Consider the following 22,756-nt stretch of genomic DNA (forward strand, 5'->3'; position numbering starts at 1 on the left):
TAAAGCGAAGAGATACAGGACTGCCTTTGATGCAGGAACAACATGTTCCTGCTCTGTGTGTCTGTCTGTGTGTGTGTGCTGAAAGTCATTTATTTGGGAGATGTAGGTAACGATGCAGTCTGTACTTTCTGTTTACTGTCTGGAAATCCATTAGAGTGCTACTGCTTAAATGGCTGATTTGCAGTTCCATAGCAACCACTGCTACAGAACGGAGTCAGTCAGGGCCATAGCAGAGGAGAGCAGACCACAGCAGGACAGAGAGGGGGAGGAACGAGGGGGGGGGGGGTGGGGGTGAGGCAGGGTGAGAGCATGGTGGTGGGGAGCCTGTCTTGAAGGGAGAGAGCCTGAGAGGTGGGGGCACAGAGAGTAAAGTCAATGAGCAGTATGTGCACAGGGATGTAAAGTGTGAAAATGAAGGAGAAAATGGATTGAACGCGGTTCCCTTATTTCGGGCGGGGGTGGCGGGGACTCATGAGCCAGACCACAGCCCGAGGCTTGATTCTGGGATGTGTTTACAGGATGAGAGGTGGTACTGAGAGCGCAGCACCGACTCATGGTCTTGGACGGGCAATGTATTTTAGAAAATCTGACATGATACAGTGCGTTACATAACATACTGGTTATGCAGCTTGTACTGGATATTACTGTTGGTGCTGCAGGAGATGTGAGGCTGGTGGATTGGAAGGTTGTGAACTGATGGTGCAAAGTACTGTGGGCAGGGATTATAACCAAGTGGGAGAGATAAAAAAAAAGAAGATGGGGGCTTTGGAAGGTACAGTACATGCAACTTAGGAAAAGACTGCTTTGATTGGTGGAGGACAGATAAAAAGAGTGGAGAAAATAGGGCAGTGATGGATAAAGGGGAAAGGCAAATGAGGAGAATCCAAAGAAAAGAGCAGTAGGAGGGATTGTCTGAGAGGACTTCCGTCGGGATCATGGTTTGCTGGCACATGCTCAGTGGATGTGGCGCTGCAGTTAATACTCTGTCAGGACTGATGGATAAAGAGGGTCATGCTGAAATCCTTAAATACATCTGCCACACATGCACGCATTAAATCAAATGATGCTGCACAGGGACACAATATATCTCTGGGCCGTTCTTCCCTCTCACTGTCACATTAGACTGCTGCTTTACATTAACAGTCAGCTTCTGTCTCCTTTAAACGCATCACTTTGTGCTCCACTGTGTCTGATCTGCAGCAAACTGTCCATGTCTCTCCATCCATTACTCAACATCTGATCAATATGTCTGCATAACAAATAGATCAGTGCCACTGAGCCCTTCAAAACAATGACCATGCATTATGAGAAATGATAAATGTAACAGCTTCAGGAAGTATGTGACTGAAAAAGGAACTAACGCTTAACCATATTTACAGCCTGTAAGTGTAAGATCATTTCTCCATCCTGTCAAGTGAAAATCCAACCATAACAGGCTGCTAGAATGAAACAACAGCTAAAGTATTATTCAGCCTGATGATATCTGTCTGCTAAAATCGAGAAATTTATTTTTAATAGAATCTAAATCAGACAATGAGGCCATTTCTTAGTTTGAGGCCACTCCCACTGTTTACAGGGGAGCAGAGTAGTCCTATAAGCTGATATCTTGATTGCTATTATTGACACCAAAATCCTTATTGATCTAGACTCTACTCAGTTTCTTCTGTCTTGCATCCTCACAAACGTTACTGGGTAATCAAAAGAAACTGCTGCACCCTCAGATATGAAGATGTCAGTGTATTGATCTTATTGATCTTAGCTTAATCCTAAATTAAAGCCACAAAATAGACATTGTTTTAAGAATTCTTCACAATTCCTACAGTAGACATTATGTGAACAAAAAGTCCTGTTTCCTGTGAGTAGGACATTTCTGTTTTTAAACAGTGTGGGTCCTTATTAATAATTTCCTCTTTTTGTTACTGTAACTGCCGTTATGTAATATAGCAGTGAAATTTCTGTGAAGCCGTCCAGACTGCAGAGAGGAACAAACTGACAAAAACAAATAAAAAAAAAAACCTTCACAGTCATGTATGCGTTCCTCTCAGGTTTCAAAAACTGTCAGTCATAACCGATGTGTGTGTAAGCAGGAAATGTTTCTCTCTCTGCTGTGAGGTACTGAATATCCAGCGAAATACAAGCAATGAGAGTCGTTTTTTTTTATGGTTCACTGCGAGAGCTGCAACTCCATTTCCAGATAGGAAAGGACACAATGACAGGTCTGCGAGTCAGTGGCAGCAGTCTGTTAAATTCAGAGGGGTTCCACACATCCTGGCAGATGTCATGAATTTTTAATGTCGACTCTGAATTGGAAACAGACAGAGGAGCGTAGAGATTCCACACACAACTGATAGTCCTGATGTTTGAGTTACTGCTGATGTTCAATACATGTGTGGTGAACATAATGATAATCATCACTGTTGAAATCTGTCACCGTCTCCATGGAGACCTTTTTCGGCCGCAACTTCATGAGTTTTTTTGTCTTGTTGCAGCCTGTTAGCTTAGCTTAGGTCAAAGAAAATTGAAGAAAACAACTGATGTCGCTGCTTAAAGGTTAATAAGTCACTAACTTACACATTGTTTAATGATTCACTACATGAAAAAACACTGAGGACTGATGTCTCTGTTTCTTGGCTAGATAGAAGAATAAAAAAAGAACTTACCATTTAAATATGATATCAATCATTTATTTATGAATATTGTAGTCATTGTCAGTGTTGGACTCCCCTGTACTTCAAGTGTGCTTCAGGGCCACCTTCACTTTATGTCGTATGTGACAAGGTCACCTTAACCATTGTGTGGCTCTAGCATCATATTTAGCAAAGAATACATCTTCATGCTATTTTTCCAACAGGGTCTAAAAATTGAGCATGATGCAATGCAGATTATTACTAATAAAATAATCTGTTATAATATGCACCCAAAAGGGTCAAGCAGCTTTCGTTGTTTGTCATTGTGATAATTCATGCTGATATATATATGGCTGCAGCCTGCCTCCAGTGCTCCTCCCGTGCTGTGTTTATCACTGTGGACCTGTCAAGCTTGAAGCACTAGAATGGAGGCGATTTGACAATGTGGATTTTCTCCTGGAGGTGCAGTAAAAAATGACAGAATGGAACAGCCTTCACCAAAGAAAATGTGAAACTACAGCGAGTGAGTACAGCAGGAAAGGCATCAGCTGTCGCCAAAGCTGGATTATTTTTTTTATATTGTTTAAACCAACAGACACAGAAAAACAAGCACACAAATGGCCCACATGATTACTGTGACCCCTGACTTCTTTTTTTTTTTTTGCTCTACCCAGCAGCACAATGCCTGCCAGAATGCGCCACACATCTGCCTGACAAACAGTGAAAAGTGCTTTTGTCGAAGCACAGTGCCCTCACATGACATTATGGCACCCCTGCTCTTCATGCAGAGCATGCAGGGTTATTTTACACACATCTATGTCATCTCTGATAGAAAATGGGATCATATTATATATTAACACAACCTGTGTGTGATACTGCAGAGCTATCAAGCTATATGCTGCTTGTATCTAGTTGTGACAGCTGCTCTCATAAGCATGATGGAGCTGCTTCTATCAGTTTGTGTCTCGCTCCCCACTATGGCACCACCTGTCACACCCAAATACAGACACTCAGATTCAAACCAGAGCATTGTTGATGGCAGAAAGATGAATAACAAGGATACCGTGAGTGCTGTAAATGTCATTTTTATGTTGCTAAAACATTTATATCAACTGAAAATGCTTCAACAAACCTGACATCTCACCTGTGAGTCTGATATGGACACCCGTTTTGACTCCACTGTAGGTCGGCGAGCAACACGAGGAGAGATGTGCGTGAAGCCTCCTCCAGAGCCTGACGACAGATAAGTGCCGCGCTCCTGCAGCGACAGCTTCCTCCCAGTCAGGTTAGGCCTCGACGGTTGAGTCCTCTTGGCCTGAGCCCCGTCCTGCTGATCCCTGCCGCTCCCTACGCCGTTGGCAGGTGAGCCGTCAGGGTCTTTTGTCGTCATGGCGGCCATAACGTCTGTGAGACTGCCGGTCTGTATGGAAGAGTTGGGGTCCAGCCTCTCGCAGCCGGGGTCACTGCTCATAGCCATGGTGGGTGAGGAGGCGGTGCAGGAGCAGGTGGTGGGGAGAGTACCAGAGAGCACCCAGCCGCATCAACGTGACCTATGCCAGCCTGTGGCTGCAATGCTGGAGAGACAGAAGAAAAGAGGCTTTCAGGTCAGACACAGTAACATGAGCTGAACTCAGCACACACATGGATTAACAGGAATATTCTAGTCTTGTATGCATTTATGAGCACTTTAAATTGTTATCACTAAAAGCTATATTGGGAGAAATATGCACACTTAGTGTTTGTCTTTTTTTTTAACCTCTGGGTTCCATCATATTTAATATATTTCATACCTGCAGACAACACTCAGGGACAACACCATTCAAAAATAAACAATTCAGTGTAAAATGACTGATTATAATTGCATTTCATTGCCTTGCCTTTGTGTGCAACATTAGGTTGAAAAATGTGTCTGGAGTGGATAACAGCATCCACCCTGATGGAGTGGATTGCTCGGGCTAACTTGCCATATTACTTCATTGGCTGTCATGCAGACTCTTATATCGTGTCCAACAGTTTGAATCTGAGCCAATAATACATTATGCAACACTACAGAAAATGTGTAAAAGTTCACATATTTATTTTGTCATTAATATTCACTTTCACAAAATCAGAGGTGGCTCAGTCCACACTGTGAAATATTCTTGTAGCTATTGATTTTTTTCTGTCAATAAAACAGACTCAAACAAAATAGAGTACATTTATGAGCACGGATTTAATCAGGCAGTCAGATTAAAGTGGAAATGTCATCTCTTTGTGTGGGCTGCTGACCTGCTGGGTCAATTTACAGTAGTCACAGCCTTATAAATTCAAATGAAATCCATCCTTTTAACTGCAAAGCTAATTATGCTTTATGCCTTCAGCCATGGCTCTCTGTATCTCCATGCAATGATTGTGGGTGGACTGGCACAAAGAAATGTACACATAAAAAGACTAAAGGTATTGTGAGCACACAGCACAATGTGTGTGTGTGTGTATGCATGCGTATTTAGTGGGATTTGTTTGTTGTGCTTTCCCCTTTCATCTCTAATAAAAAATCTAGTCAGCGGCAGATTGCCACAGACTGGGAATATCAAAGCTCTCTGGCGCATCTGGTGGAGGTTTTGTTCTGCATATGGAAGAACACAAAGATGCAAAGTGAGCCTCGCACAGCCATCCTAGGAAAAGGCCACTTGAAAACATAATCTATGTAACAGCAGGAATCAAGAGCGCTTTCATCCCAAAGGACCCCACCTGGGTCTATGTATGTGCCTTTAAAAGACACATCAGTCAGAAAAGAGACAGTGGAGCCAAATAACAAAGTCACTCCTGAGGTGTTCAGTAAATGGGCCATGTTACGCTATTCCTGAAGTGTGTCAGGAAGGTAGAGCTTCATATTCAAAAATAACACAGTGTTCCACTTTGTCCAGGTGTGTCATTCATACATTTGCATAGCCAAGGCTCAGCTGCTCAAAACAAACTCATACAGTTGTGCACGACTGTAGAGAAGTGTGTCGGGTTTGGCAGTTCATAGCTTAGCTTCAGACCAGGTGTATACTGTATTTTTTGAGACAGGCAAACTGGCACACATTTTTGACTTTTTCTTTTCTTTAATTGTAGGCTTTTAGTAAAGCCACTAACAGCTTATATGTGAAAATATACTGACAGTAAATGCACCAGGTGCTTCAGCTCAAAGCTGAAAAACCTCAGAGTGGGAATACTTACAACGCAGCAGTGACAGCACAAATATTAAGTTTAAAATGGGCTAATCATGGTGCATTAAAGGTTACGCTAAAATGTGTTTGAAGTGACATTTGCTATGGGTCATGAAGCACATAATTGAAGGTAAACAGCCATCCTACAAGGCACACAGACCTCAACCTTCAGGGTAAAAAGTCTGGGGCAAAGTGACAGCACCACACTCCTCGTCCTCCATTTAATAGCCACGTATGTCAGCCCCCCCACGTATGACCTAATTTCACTATACAAATGAGCCAAAATGTCGTTCTGTCAAAGTGGTCACTGGTTTATCAAAATCCTGTGCATGCATAGCTGAGACCAGTGGTAATGACTCAGATTTGTGAGACAACACTGCATCTGTCATTGACAACAGATTCAGACCAACAAACTCTGCGGAACTGCTGACAGCTGGGGGTGTGTTTTAGATGTGATGAGGCTGTGATGATGATGATACTAGTAAGCGATCTGATTGGCTAGTCAGAGATAGATGGTGACAGTACAGTATCAGTTCAACTACCTGCCAAAGTATTATTTGAAAGCGCTGGCCCTGTTTCCACTGTTTTCCACTGAGGACTTCCTGGATGGTTCTTTAAAACAAACCATCTGGTGCTTCAGCAAATCTGATAAAACTCGATATACACTGCTCAAATAATAAAGGGAACACTTAAAGAACACAATGTAACTCCAAGTCAGTCACACTTCTGTGAAATCAGCCTGTCCAGTTAGGATCAACACTGATTGTGAATCAGTTCCAGCTGCTGTTGTGCAAATGGAACAGACAACAGGTGGAAATGAGAGGCAGTTATCAGGACAAGCCCTGCTCTCATCTTTTCTGCCTGATTTTTGATCACTTTTGCATTTTGTCAGTGCTCTCAGCCCAAGAGGTAGCATGAGGCAGTGTCTACAACCCACTCAAGTTGCTCAGGTAGTGCAGCTCATCCAGGATGGTTAATTAATAAGAGCTGTGGCAAGAAGGTTTGCTGTGTCTGGCAGCTTTCCACTTTCATTTTGAGTAAGGTTCCAAATCCAGACCTTCATGGGTTAATAATTTTGATTTACATTGATTATTTTTATGTTATTTTGTCCTCAACATATTCCACTATGTAATGAAGATTTTCAACTGGAATATTTCATTCAATGAGATCTAGGAGGTGTTATTTTAGTGTTCCCTTTATTTTTTTGAGCAGTGTACATTTAGAATATCATCAGCTAAAGCAATGGCATGAGGAGCAAAAAAAAAACTACACTTTCCCAAAGAGTTGGTGTGGGTCCATATGCTATACCCACGGGGTCACAGAAGGCTGGAGCCTGTCAGCTGTCATTGGGTACTCTGAACAGGCCAGGAATAATCATGTGACCTATAATGAATAATCATGTGAAGCATATAAGATATCATTCAAAACTGTTTAAAAATATCTATAACATAATTCATAATGCCTTGTCAGAATGTCATACTGCATACACCGTGTGTGTCAGCGCCACCAGTTTCCTATGACACACATCATAATTTTGCCTAGCACCATTTGCATATTTCAAATGACTGTTATTTAAACTATGCAAATGGCAAGAGCAGGAAAAGCCTTTATAACTGCCAGCAGCGAGGGAAATGCATTGTTTGACTCCTGACTCATTTGAGAAAAACAAAAAGGATCTGTCATATTTTGCTAATTTTTATCACAACTAGTGATTATGTGTCTCTTGAAACGGGTTCTCTCCTCTGCAGCACCATTCAGGCCCGCTGCTTGTGCGAGCAACAGGCCAGCAGAAGTGGGAGGCGGAGGAGCAGCACTGGGCTGGTTATTAATTTTAGCTGCACTGTGACTTTTATTTGTTTACAGAAGCAGGTAACCACACATTTCCATTATGCAGGGGCAATTTTTTTTATTAGGTGTAATATTTCCTTTCCTTATCTAACCCTTTTCACTGCTTCCAGCCATCCTGACAAATGAATGAATGTGAGGTGTAATGGAAACTTAAATTTAAACTTTCTGTGTTTCTCATTTGGATTGTTCATGAGCCACTGATAAGAGTAAATTGTATAAACAAAATGAAACAATATCTGCATGGTATATGGAATTGTTTAAGTCTGTTTTTGCAGCCAATCAAACAAAAAAAACTCAGATACACAGAGGAAATACAGCGCTGTGCTGTAAATGGAAGCAATTAAGCAGATTGATGCTTTCTCTCAACAACATGCGCTGCTGCTGAGGCAAATTTCAATATTTCAAGCTCATGTAATTATACAAGATCTTTCCTTAATTAGGTAAACAAACTGAGGAAAAAGAAAATGGCCAGATGAAACCATGAGAACCTTGAGAATTGAATACGAAGTGTGCCTTTCAATTCAGCATAGATAGAAAGAAGCCAATTACAGTAAGAGGGGAGAGTGGGCTGCAGAGGGTGAACAAATGAATCCATTTGGCTTCCATTAGCGAACCATTTTCACCCTTAACCCATCTTCAATCCCCCCCCCCCCCCCACACCACATCATTCGGATTGTGTGCAGACAGCAAACACAGCGCTCCAAGGCCAAAATCAAGATGAAATCTCTTATTCATAGGAAAGAAAGGCAGAGAAAGTGCAGAGCAACCCAAACTAATGCACCCAAACAATCATTGATCATGTGGCTGTTCATTTATAATGGCTCTGAGTGTTTCTGTCTGTCACCTCTGGGGTCCTTGACAAAATGCAAAGAACAGTGCACATTCAACAGAGGGCTGGCAGCTTCCTGGTTTACCTAATGCAAGTGTCTGACCTGGCAGCCCTGCACTGAGAGTCACGGCTGTGCATTGACAGCATATGTTTTCTCTCCTTATAAGAATCTGTGGACTTCTTCTCTACTGACTTCTGAAATGTAGTGAGGTGCAGCATCACACATTTCTGCATCAAATGCAATCAACTGATTGTTCTCTGATGACAAAGATGTGATTGGAAGAAAATCTGCATTGTGATGACTTTGCTCTGTGACTGTAAGATGCTTTTTTAAATGTTATTGACAAACTCCTGATGCAGAACAGAGCACATATTGACAGACTACACACTGTGGCCAAAAGCCTGCAACGTTTCTACAGTACACGTTAACCTTATCCGGGATCAGACATGGATCAATGTTTGAAGGGAACCACAGACTTTCAGAGGTGCACCACCACTGTGTTGATATTGATGGATGGAGCCTTTCAGAATCCACATCCAAATGTGTTGTGGCAGGAAATGTGTGGCAGCATGTCTTACATAAATAATGGCCATATGCATGCCTAGTTGCTTCTTTTCCCTCATATACGATGATTGTAAACTGAAGATTTGAACTGTATACATGTTACATTAACAACAATATATGTTTACCTGCACAACAACAACAGACCATAGAGCCAGCTCCCTGGCTGTAAACAGTGTATCTGTGTATATTGCATTGTGTGTTCTCTAAATGATGGCAATGCTTCAGATGATATTGGTGACCTGCCTTTGAGGGAGCAAGCATTTGATACAAGTGTAAGTGCACACTACTCTACTTCTTGTATCTTCAGAGTACTGAAATTCTTCTTCTGCCTGGGAAGAGCACACCTCCGCAGCTACATACAGATTGTAGAAAGACAGCTGAAAAGAGACACAAAGTGTGTCAAACTAAAGGCCACTAAACAGCCGGGCATGGCCGCAGTGCTTTAGGCATGTACTTTTCTCATAAGTACAGTGGCTTGCAAAAGTATTCACACCCCTTGAACACATTTTCTCACTTTATTCCCACAAAAATAAATATATTTTATTGGGATGTTATATGAAAGTCCAACACAATAGCTGTGTTTTTTTACAAATAAAAAAACGAAAAGTGCAGTGTGCAAAAGTATTCAGCCCAGCCCCCTTTTTTCTTGCCTTCAGAAGTTGCCTGATGATTTCTGACTGATCGAATGTTGACCTAATGATTAAAAAAAGTCCACCTGTGTGTAATTTAATCTCAGTACAAATACAGCTGTTCTGTGACGGCCTAGTTGGGTTTGTTAAGAGAATATTGGGGAGCAAACAGCATCAAGAAGTGCAAGGAACACACCAGACAGGTCAGGAATAAAGTTGTGGTGAAATTTAAAGCAGGGTTAGGCTATACAAAGATTTCCCAAGCTTTGAACATCTCACAGACCACTGTTCAGTCCATCATCTGCAAATGAAAAGAGTATGGCACAACTGCAAACCTACCAAGACATGGTCATCTATCTAAACTAACAGGCCAAACAAGGAGAGCACTGATCAGTGATGCAGGCAAGAGGCCCATGGTGACTCTTGATGAACTGCAGAGATCTACAGCTGGGGGAATCTGTCCATGGGACAACTATCAGTCGTGCACTGCACAAATCTGGACTTTATGGAAGAGTAGCAAGAAGAAAGCCATTGTTAAAGAAAACCACAAGAGGTCCCGTTTGCAGTTTGCCAGAAGCCAGGGGCAACAGTGGCGCAGTGGGATAGCAGGGTTGTCCAATAACTGGAAGGTTGGTGGTTCGATCCCAACTCCTCCCTAGTCACTGTTGTGTGTTCTTGGGCAAGACACTTCACCCTAGCCTGTGGCGCGCCTTGCTCATCATTGTATGACACTGCTTGTGCAGCAGCCGAATTTCCCTCTGGGATTAATACAGTATCTAAAATTAAAAAAAAGCCATGTTAGTGACCCACCCGTTCTGGTCAGATGAGATCAAAATTGAACTTTTTGGCCTAAATGCAAAACGCTATATGTGGCAAAAATCTAACACTGCACATCACTCTGAACACACCATACCCACTAACATGGTGGTGGCATCATGCTCTGGGGCTGCTTCTCTTTAGCAGGGACAGGGAAGCAGGTCAGAGTTGATGGGAAGATAGATGGAGCCAAATACAGGGCAATCTTGGAGGAAAACCTGTTGGAGTCTGCAAAAAACTTGAGACTGGGGCAGAGATTCAACTTCCAACAGGACAATGACCCTAAACATAAAGCCAAAGCTACAATGGAATGGTTTAAATGAAACATATTCATGTGTTAGAATGGCCCAGTCAAAGTCCAGACCTAAATCCAATCGAGAACCTGTGGCAAGATCTGAAAACTGCCATTCACAAACGTTCTCCATTTAATCTGACTCGGCTTGAACTGTTTTGCAAGGAAGAATAGGCAAAGATTTCAGTCTGTACATGTGCAAAGCTGGTAGAGACATACCCAAAAAGACTTGCAGCTGTAATTGCCGCAAAAGGGGGTTCCACAAAGTATTGAATCAGGGGGGCTGAATACTTTTGCACACTGCACTTTTCAGTTTTTTATTTGTAAAAAAAAAGAATTGAACTGTGTTTAATTTTCTTTCTACTTCACAATTGTGCACCAAGGACACACAAAAATGACTTAGGGAGGAGTTGGGATTGAACCACCAACCTTCCAGTTATTGGACAACCCTGCTATACCACTGAGCCACTGCTGCCCTATATGTTTGTGGTCATAATTTAAGATAATGTGGAAAAGTTCAAGGGGTATGAATACTTTTGCAAGCCACTGTATATACATAAACAGACACGCATATACATTTATACTTATGGAATGTCTTATGTGTTTATGAATCTATTTGCAATAGTAGTAGGGTAGTTTTTGATTTTAGGTGAATTTGAGCTTCACTGGGTTTACCATCTCTGCACAGAAATCTTAAATGAATTAGATCCACTTACCTATTTACCTTTTACGCGCTCTGAGAGAGCGGGGGGAACTGTACATGTACTGGATCTCTGTATATGCCAGGGACTCTGCTGGGTTTATTTCTTAGCCATAATCAAAAGTTACATCAAACCATCAACCCCACGGAGCTGTAACAGGTATGTACAGCTACATCTCCACTGTTCACATCATTAGAAACCATTCAAAGCTGATTAAAGGACAAATGTCAGGAATGACTGGGTGTCTAATTAAAGGTCACTGTAATCAAATTAACTTCATTTGTACAATGAAATCTACTAAGTAGGAAATGTAAGCCCATTAGAGTCACAGTTGACCATCAGGGCAGATGCTGTTGTAGTGCAGATGCTCGTATAATTGTGACCATTTTAATGTCAAGCAAAATAACAAGGATTGAGGGCGGATGGGGAAAAAACATCATGTGGTTAAGTGATAAGAAAATCTCTACTAATTAAATGAGTGAGAATCTCATAAAAGAGGTCTTTATTGCAGGCTTTTACAGACTACAAACACACTCTCACTGGCACTTATCCTACATCAGCCTATCTATCTAATGCTTCTTTATATAAAATAAAAGCTCCTCTCCCTGCAGTTCCATTCTCCCTGAGACCACAGGTTGATCAGGTCTTCCTCCCGCCACATTCTGTCACATTTCATCTCACTCAAATGAGGGATAGGTCACATTAACTGCTGAGGGAAATAAAGCAGGAATATAAAGAGTGGAAAGCCCAGCAGGAACGTCGACTGGCTGCTTCTGACGGATGACAGAGTGAGCCTTTGGGAACAGAGTCGATATGCATGGCTTTTCTGTGCACGCCTGTCCCAGCTTACACACACATTTAAAGGGAATTTTCACACCCACGCACACGCATGCACACACACACTGAAATGAGCTCCCCCCCATGATCCTCCTGTTGTGGTAACAAACAGTTGGCAGTGATTACGCCTCATCATCTTTGACTGAGTGAGTCTCATTCATATGGAGCAGCCTCTGTGGCGTCTTAAGGGCCTCTGGAAACTGTGAGAGGACCCAGTAATCCTAGCCATCAGCTGTGATCAAGGGAAACTATTAGCACTGTGAATGTTGATGAATATGTCGAAGAGGGCTTACTCTTAGGAGCACCAACAGATGCAGAATGACATCACAACCCAAAACGCCTCATTATAGTCAACGATCACACCAGCAGTTACACAAATCCGACCAAAGCACTCAGAGCAGCCTTCAACAGCCTTTTAAGATGAACAATCATTAAGGTGGTTACATCCTGAGAGGGGAATTAATATGTGCATCACATTTCATGGAAGTCCTTCAAATAGTCAGTCAGACTATACTACATGTGTTCATTTCATCCTGAAGAAATACAAGACAGTGTCATATTGGGTGCAATAGCTCAAAATGTTGAAACAATGACAAAAAACAGACCCTACACACCCTATTGTTGTTGATAAATAATAAAAATCAATGTGACAGTGCAGGAAATTCATGTTCATGTTACTTCTCAAAAACCCAGCTTTAAACACAGAACAACAAAAACCACAATTACAGCAGAAAACACTTTTTCGGTTTGTTCAGTTGTTACAGACCAACTGAACACCCTGGACACACCCTGGAACTACTTAATTCGATCCACAGGATTAGCAGGCAACTGTAGAAGACATAACTAGCTGTACCCGTAAACCTGTTAAACACTTCCTTGTGTTGCCAATTAATGTGACGTGAAGACAGGCAGCTCTGCCCCTCAGGCTGGACACTGGACAAAAGGTCAGTGAGCAGCGATCAATCTGACTGGACGGAAATGTACTCTGGGACAATCCTAAACCAAATCCAGGGCCACCCTCCCTGAGGTTGGCTGCCTCAGGCAATAATAAGCCCAGGATTACACCGGATATAAGAGTGCAAACTGGCAAGTTGGATGAGCCAATTATTCCTCCTGTACTCGCACACTGACAATGAGGCTGCAGCTTCCGGCATGGCTGACCTTCCTGGAATCCTAGAAATGTTGCCTGACAAGGATCCCACTAACAAGGACAGACTGGCCATTGACTGCCCCCAACATCCGATGTGCAGATTTGTGTCACTGTATTTTCTGTGGGGCGGATCTTAATTAGCTCCACCCTCTGTTCACACTGTTCAGCCTGGCTAATGGCTCGAGCTGCTACTAGTTGATCATCTAATTTTAGAAGGAGTTAGCTTTGGGGCGAATCCAGCAGAGAAAGCAGTAGTTAATACTGAAGAGCGACACAATTCACAGACCATCAGAAATCCCACTCAAAGCTCTGGGTATCAGGATGCTGGAAATCTGTGATGATGTAAACCTGCAGAGGATTAATCTGTTGCAGCGGAAAATGAGAAGCCACCTATCTTTTCCCTTGAGAGAGATACTCTAAATCCCCCGGAGAAGCAGAATATCCCAGTGATCTCTATCCCCTCACAGCACTGTTAGAAACCTGTGGTCAGGTGGCAGGCTGGCTGCCAGTTCCGCCCTGACGCACAGGGGCTGGTGCTGGCGGCAGCTTACTATCATCCAACTGACTAATTCAGTATTCTGCAAGCTGTGAGCTGTAGCCAGAAAACCAAGTCCAGATTTCACTATTCATTACAGGCTTAAAAAAAATTAAAATTCAGGGTAATACCTGAGCAAAGAAACAATTTCTGAACACACAAAGTGCATTTTTTAAATCAGGTTAAAGGAAGAAAGACTGATGGATCAGCTGAGAATATATACGCCATAGCTCGGCATATAAGAAATCCTTTGGGATGTGCCCATCGTCCATTCAGACAACATGACCCAGTCACCGCACCAGTCTCTGCTGCACCTGCTCTCTCTTAGTTGGTGCAGTTGAGAACCTGGTCCTTCTCAGAGGTGTCCAGGATGTATCGGAAACAGCACATGTGAAAAGCAATTAGCCCCTTTCAAGGCCCACCTCATAGTGCTGCTGCCATATAATTTTGGTGGCTATGGATGGACAGTAGTGGTAGCAGACAAGTAGTAAATAAAAACACTGCTGCATTATTATCCTGTAAATGATACAAATCCTCAATACAGCTGAGGAAAGCTGGGGTACACCCTGGACTTGTTACAAGCCTATTGCAGGACTACCACACACAGGCACACACATTAGGCTAACTTAGAGTCACAGATTAACCTAGATTTCCTTTTTTTTACACATCTGTGTCATGACTGCACAGCGGCCATGCATGTAAATGTCATACAATTTTATATCTTTGCTGTAAGAGGTGCTGTGTGAGCCTGTAATGTGAGACTAGGATCTACTGTGGTGCACTAAATGAAGACAGATGTTCTCCTCACACAGCCACAGGTGTTTTATCCTCAGTGCATCTTTATGTGTGTGTGTGTGTGTGTGTGTTTATGGTCTCACAGTGTGACCTGACTGCAGCTGTCTAAAATAGTGACTAACTTCCACAGCCTGTGATTGTGGATAATGATCTAATGAACACAATTAGCCATGTAATTACACTTGCCAAGGTATGGACAGTTATAGCTACATCCTCCTATGACTTGGTTCGGCTCCTGACATTAGATACATGTAATCTCCTTTCTTACTCCTTTCCTAACAGAGACTGTAAAAGACACTGCCAAGGTAATCTGTCTCCTGCAGCATTTAAAACATCAAAACACTTTTTCAGCTCTTATCTCTGTGGACCAGGTTTCTAAATGTGCTGTTGGTGAATTAAAAAAAACTAATTAAAATCTGAAAACCTTCCTCAGAAACAAAGTCAGACGCGGTTGTTTTCTTTGTGTGAGGAAAGGTCACAGTCAGAGGGGCTATGGAGGCATGGCCATGAGCAAGCTGCAGGAATCACACAGGGAGCGAATGTTTAGCCCGGCATGCCTTTGAAGACTCATCTGAATAATGTTGCTCCCTGAGGACAGATGATCCTTATTTACATTATTTACAGATCATTTGGCTCAGACAGCTCATTTGCATTTTTTATTAGGAAGACAAGCATTTTTAAAGCTTTCAAAAAAATGTGACAAAACTTGACAAATCAAAGTCAAGTCAGTAAAAGCAAACATGCAAACAGATGATTGCAAGTGTGTTACATAATTGCAAATATATCCGCTCAGATTTTTCAGCTGTCACTTAGTTGAGTTCTAATTTTGACTGTGATTCTGTTGCCTTATTTGTCCTTTTCAAGCTACTGTAGCACAAAACCACCACATATCCAACCTGATATTTTTACATCTAGCACATCTAACATTTCTATTCTCCATGTAACAAGAAGCCTTGTACATGTACTGACTGCAATTAGTGACTAATGTTAGCAGCTTATTCTCACCAATGTCATGCCTGTTTTTTTTCCCTATGATATAAAGGCTAGTTTACTCTCAAGAAATAGAGAAATTTCAGTCCTCTGAGCCGTGAGCCTCTTTCTCCTTTCATCAGTAACGTTAGCAGCAGCATTGAAGAGCCTCTTATTCTGCACCCTGGTGTAAGCTACAAAGAGAAAGTTTGATGCAGGAGCCCAGCAAGAGGAGCCAAGGATGGTCGATTCTCCAGTACTGGAATGGATTTGAAGAACCGTTTGCTCACCAAAATAGGTTTCTCTCTTAAAAAACAGAGCAGTAGTGTCATCTGGCCCTAGGTCAGATTCTGCCTCTCACTCCTGCAGGATTTCATCACAAAGACTACCAGCTCTGCTCTTTCATGCAATTCCATCATGCACACAGAGGGATATTTATACGGGGCTACTGTGAGGACACCTGAGCAGAAATAGTAAAAGCGTGTCATATAGAAGGGGGGGGGGGTTCTGTCAGCACAGATCTTAGCAGGGGTTTAAGCTCCTTCTCTTTAGCTGGCAGAACTCAGTGAAATCACAGGCCTGTCTTTGGAGCCACATGAGTGAATTCCTCCCCCAGCAATGCTGTCATTGCTAAGCAGCAGCAGACAATCTGCCAGAGCCTTCGCCACCACTGCACACACAATTTATAGAAGCAGAGACGGTAACAACTTTGTTAGTGATTTCATGCTGGTACAGCATCAGGGGCAGTGAAGAAGCCTAATGATTATAGAAAGATGGCCCATGGCCATGGCCCATGTGAACTACATTCCCATCAATCCAATCACTGATGAGCCATTTTAGTCCAAACCTTAAAAGGGTTCATCCTCTGAAGACAATGAATGTCTGCACAAAATCAATTTCAGCCTTAACTAAGGTGCTAGACTGATGAGCACTGTCAACCCTAGACCTGGGCTGAAAAAAAGAAGGGTTCAATAAAGGTGTCACATATAAAGCTAACGGTAGCATTCAAGGATCAGGCTTCAACAAGAAGACTCCAATGGAAGGCCTTTTTGGGAAGAAACATAAGCCGAGTCCTTTTCAGGCAGGGACTCATAGTGTAGAAGTGACAGGAGCTGTTTTTTGTTTTAAAGCAACCCAGTAAATTTAATCCCTAAACACAACCATAGGATTGTATGTCTGGAACCAAACTAAACAAAAAGTCAAAGTGAGAGTACGAGTGAAAAAATGTGACCTCTTTTGACACCAGTGTTAATATGGTGCCGCCAAGGTGTCACCAAGATGACTGTGAGAATGCAGTATTATGGAATTTGCAATTTATAATCAGATTACCTCAATACAACATGAGCCTGCAGTAGAGATAGTATCAGCAGGGACTGCAAAACTTTTCCTGCATGGACATGAAACCATTTTTATTTATGTAGAAGCAAGTGAAACCACACACACACACACGATCCGGATTGGGAAAAATTCTCCACACAGTTAAGCCCCCCCATCTAACACTTCAATCAGATGTAAACAAAGAACATACCATCTGTTAATCTATATCTCATTACTACTGTATGTATCACATAGCTGTCACATGTGGGTTGGGTGGCAAACTACAGAAGCCTCTGTGAGTGTGTGGGCACTCACTCGAAATTACCATTTATTTGTAACTGTATCATTGAGGCTGCCTCTCTGCAGTCTGTCCTTCCTCCTGGAGGAATAAATGAAATGACGTCTGGAACAAGCTAACCTGAGAAGAAGGCAGGGCTTCGGCTGTCTATACTGTACCCAGAGGAGTCCACTGTGACAAGTCACCACAGAGGAAAAGCTAGTGTCAGGGTTTGTGGAAGAGTCTTGGACAGCCGGCAGACATGTCTCTCTAGAGGATGGACACAAACTCAACCAGCCATCAATTATTTCAGTTAGCTCACTGACCATATGGAAATAACTGCAGAGCTCCTTCCAGGCAGGTCGTAGAATTCAACACAGATCAATCAATAAGTCGTTTTCATTTTCTTGAAGCTTAGACATGTTCTTCTAATAAACATGTTCCAATATTAACTGCAGGGATCTCATACATGCTGGTGTCTCTCTGCACACAGGCTAATGAGGACAGGGGAGGAGTGCAAGTGGGGTGGAGTGCAGGCTAGCACTTGGACGAGGTTAACTAAGAGATCTGAGAAACCCCAGAGTCCTTACTGACCGTGCTTTGAATAATTAAGCTTCATATGCAGATGTGGCCTGGTACAAAATGAACTAATGAGGATGTGTAAATATATTAATGTATTCAGTCTCGGCAAACACCCAAAACACATGTAAGTGACACTTCAGGGTTCACAATTATGTTTCTTGCAGTGTGTTTGGAGTATGAAGCGAAGCTACACGTGAGAAAGGTAACATTCAGTCACAGCGGGAAGAATTTCCCCCACGACTGTGCCTTTCTTTCACAACAAAGAGTCTGTGTGCGATAACATCACGCAAAACCTGGAACCAACCCACAACATCTGAGAAATCATCAAGGTTACTGCTATGTAAGAGCTTACAGTGAATATGTAGAGGCAAGTCAGGGTATCAGTGAAATCATATACACACATCTTCCCATCATGTTATTGCAAAATACACATTTAACACAGTCAGAGTGGGAATTAAATGCTGGTGCAGTTAAATAGCTGGTGCAGCTTGTTTGTGCCTGTCCCATCCCGCTGTAGTATTCTCTCCATGTCAGAGTCTGACTCAGTGTGTATGATAGCAGAGCGGCGGAGCGGCAAGTCTGTTTAAAGGGTCTTCCTCATTCCTCCTCACCACTCTGAGTGGCTCACGTTAATAAGACACTGTCAACCCTCCCCGAGAGCACCAGGAACATAACGAGTATCTCTGTTTTTGTTACAATAACAAAGTGATGACAGAGCAGACAAGTTGTCTGATTATGCATTCAAATCAGGCTTTTTTATCTGATGTACTTTAGATCTGCAGTCCTTACTGATGACGTTGTATAGACCATGCTCACTGCAACATAACTGAACAAGTCTTATTACGGTGTGTGTGAAAGCAACAGGGTTCTATTTAAAGGGAGACTCTCTTTTTTAGGATTGCACCTACAAAAGTTAGCAGCTTAAATTTGCCAACAAACAACAGGAAGATGCTGTTGAAAACATTAATGATGAGATTTCAATGTGCTCCAGCCCTTCCTTCAAAGCTTGGGTATAACCATGGAAACTGCGCGCTACAGGGCTACGCTCGCTTGCATCAGTAGGAAGGAAATACGTGTTGTAATCCAAAAAGCTTTGCTAACAAGCATTAGCATGCTCATCATATCAGTTGTAAAAAAAAACAAATGATATGTGGTAATATGAGCATCACACTTTACAAGTTTACATGTGTTAGATTACAGCTTAGGCAAACTTGCTGTAACCCTGTACAATAAAGAATTTACCTTTGCAGTCGAGCAGATGGATTGGTATTGTGTTTCATGCACAAATAAATAATCAATTAATCAAGCAGTGACCTAATTAATAACACAGACACTCTGATAAACAGCCATTAGCAGGTTCCATCAAGAACATTTTTACAAGCAGCAGTAATCAGCACAGAGGTTGAATGAATCCATGATTTAACAGGATGATGAGGCAGACTTTCATTCCTCAGATGAGGAGGACTGGACCATAAAATGATGCCAGCTCTGAAAACGAGGCACAAACAACATTTAGACTGAGATCCCTAACGTGGAGCATCAGTGCCCATTTGACAAGTGATTAACACGGACACAACAAGAGTGTGAAACGACAAATAAAACAAGCACGCTCTTCACAGATAATCAAATCCCCTTCATTTCTATGGCTCACACATGCTCCTCATAACCTGCTTCCATCAGTCATCTCCTGCCTGTTACACTGTTAGCATGGTGTCCACCTTGTATCTCTGGAGTGCCTCTAACAGTGCAGCTCCGCAAACACACACCGTAGGGAACTTCCAGGAATCAGGAGCCAATTCCACAGAAGAGGCGGAGGACGCAGCGCTAACAGAAACACCACAGCAAATACAGCTGCTGCTCTTTTCTTACAGCTGGAACAAGTCTTTTAAAGATGGGCGTCCTCAGAGTATCAAAGCATCAAATCCCGCCAAAGCCGCACCACTCTAGGTCAAGGTCAGGCACGGATTTATTTCTATTTTCATCCGGTTTGAGACGCACACACACATAATGTGGTGATGATCACAGCGAAGAGACATTAAACAAATACCAGGGTCTTCCATGTTAAGATTCTATCACATGCATTAGCCCTTCCTGCTAACTGTGTAAAGCTCTACAGAGATTTGGTGATCCTCACCAATTAGGCTGGGAACCATTTCAATGAGAAGCGGCTGCAGCCCAGAGCAGCAGCAGGGCTGCAGAGACGCTGTCTGCTTATTCTCCCTGTCTCAGAGTGGAGCTGTGCTTGACATAATATGAGTGAATGATACTCAGGCCTCCGTGTAAAACTGTTGGAGACATTCATTTAAAAAAACACTAATGCTGTAATGACATCATGTGCACGATGAAACACACACACACACACACAATGATGATTCTCCTCCAGATCCGGTGGAAGTGATTCCCCAGAGATACAGAGGGAGCTGGGAGCTGTTGACATGTTCTCTTTTTAAGGAGCTGGGCTGTAGCACTATTATGGTTACTACAGCCCCACGCTAAGAGGGCAGAGAAAGCCTTCAGCACATAAAGCAGAATGCAGAAGCAGCAGAAATGTGTAATGTGTGCAGTCTTGCGCACATTTCCTTGTCTTCTTTTTTTTAATTCTCTTTGCAAAAAACTGGACAAACATCAATTCTGCAGCAAGACCCAGGAACTGTGAACATGCCCAGCAGGATAAAACACAAGCCAGCCACTTGTCGCCAGTTTGTTCAGACTGGAGGAACATTTCATTTAATCTTCCCTTCAGTCCTCAAGCTCCTTTTGTGTTACGACTCCCATTTCTGGTGTTCACTGATCATAAAGCTGACTACTCAACATTTAATTAGACCACAAGAGGGAAGTTGAATGGCACAGCACCCACATTCGCAATAACATCCGCACTTTTGCAACACAACCTCCGGCTAACTCAGCTGAACTCATTTTAAACATCGGCCTGAGGGGACTCCAGCCATCAAACTGTCCACCAGGTTTTCCATCGGCCGAGCAAACGTCAGGCCTCACTCTGCTGTCTGAGGTGAAGGAGGGAAACAGGGATGGTTCAGTCATTTGCTCCGTGTCACTCATGTACCTGCTGATTGTTCTTTAAGGTGCTGCGTCAAGACGAGTTAATTCATTCGGAAGTCCTCCTTATATTAACTTCAAAGGGGAGCAGTTCAGCTCTGTGCTTCATGAATGAGGGATAAAACAATAAAAATGAAATGAGCCCCACTTGAGCGAGACACAGAGAACAACCATGTCAGGACAAAATGCTTTCTAATGCACAGCAGCTACACAAACAGACACAGACACACAGCTCTAAAAAAAGGGCATTAGGACTTTTTTTTTGTTTTTTTTTTTGTTTTTGATAGTTACCATCCTCTCCAGTTATCCATTTCTCTCCATAGAGATTTCCAATAAAAAAAGCTCCCCAAAAACTGGTTAAAAAATGACTAATCAGTACTAACAAGCATTCATTTTGAGGGTCAATAGTCTTTTGACTGGCTGATCAATGACTCATTTCTCCATTGAAAGGCTGGCTTGCACCATAGTCAACACAGGTGGTCGCCCAACATGCACAATGTCACCAGAAAATGCCTCATACAACAGTGCTGCCCCTCTTCTCTGGTGAGGCACATCATTTTATTAATCACTTGCAACATTAACAACAAAAAGAGCCTCCTAATTACAATAATAAACTCACTGTGCTCCCTCATCTGTCATTCACAAGCTGACAACATGATGGAATAAACGAACACTGCAGCTCCTCAAGTTTTTTTTACTTGCTCCCAATGTGGGGGGATGATTATGATAAGTGCTGTTGGATGCACTATTTTCCATCAGCTGAAAGTCCACAGACGCTTAAAAAAAAATCAGCTCAAATTATTTCAGAAGAAAAGAAAAGACAAAAAAAGAATTCAGGCAAAAAATAAATCCGGCACCTTATATGCCATTTTACAACAAAATGTTGAATAATTACTCTATTTTAAGCAGAAGAACCAACATGTGTGTGTTTTCTAAGCTTGTTAAAAGGCTTGTGTAAAGAAAATCATCCTCAAATATCTTGGAGTGTAATAATATTTCTCTCTGAAATAGTGGCAGCATCATGTAGATGTACCTGACATCACACTGTTAAATTATAGGGGGGCCCCTTGGGGTGCTGTGGGAGGGCCCCTGGTCCCGGGAATGAGGGGGCATCACCTGCTGCCAGGTGCATGACACAGATCACGCTGCGTCTCTGTGGCAGGGTGCTGCAGAGGATCCACGCTGCACATCAATAAAACACGGTCAGGAAGCACGTGCGGTGACATCCCTCCGCACTGCACACGAGCACACTCAGCTTTACTTCCCCATATTTCCACCTCACCGACCGGTCCAGCGACCCACGACCGAACATTGAACGCAGCACGGATGAGATGATCTTAAAAGTTTCACTCACCCACACGAGCGCCCGGGCGTGCTGGAGCTGGAGTCTCAGTGAAAGGGTTCCGGAGGGATGTCCCGTTCGGACGCGCGGTGCGGGTCTGACTCTCTCTCTCTCTCTCTCTCTCTGTCCACCGTGCAGACTAACAGAAAGGCATGCAGGCTCTCTGCTGCGTGTGCGGCTGGATCAGCTGCTGACCTGAGCTGTGTCCCATGTTTCACACCCTCTCTTCCGGAAAACGCGGGCAGAACAGCCTACACCCCTCTCTCCTGTGAAGACACCCAGCGGCTGAACGCACACACACACACACACAGTCCTGCAGCTGGCTGCTGTTGCACCACTGCAATGTGCACACAGCAGCAGAAGGGCTGGCCGCAAACACTTTGACACACTCTGACTG

At 42.9% G+C, this 22,756-nt stretch overlaps 1 protein-coding gene across 2 annotated transcripts in view; it reads right to left on the bottom strand.

Moving 5' to 3' along the window:
- camkk1a (calcium/calmodulin-dependent protein kinase kinase 1, alpha a) overlaps positions 1 to 22,756 on the bottom strand; it is a 49,534-nt gene extending 26,778 nt beyond the window's left edge. For both annotated transcript variants that reach the window (XM_028420947.1, XM_028420946.1), the window contains exons 1-2: positions 22,372 to 22,756; positions 3,772 to 4,201 (exon numbers count right to left, since the gene is read on the bottom strand). In XM_028420947.1, coding sequence (XP_028276748.1) covers positions 3,772 to 4,104 — 333 coding nt within the window. In that variant the 5' untranslated portion in view covers positions 4,105 to 4,201; positions 22,372 to 22,756. The remainder of the gene's footprint in view (positions 1 to 3,771; positions 4,202 to 22,371) is intronic.

The sequence above is a fragment of the Parambassis ranga genome, chromosome 14 (assembly GCF_900634625.1).
Source record: "Parambassis ranga chromosome 14, fParRan2.1, whole genome shotgun sequence".
In the NCBI taxonomy this organism is placed as follows: domain Eukaryota; kingdom Metazoa; phylum Chordata; class Actinopteri; family Ambassidae; genus Parambassis; species Parambassis ranga.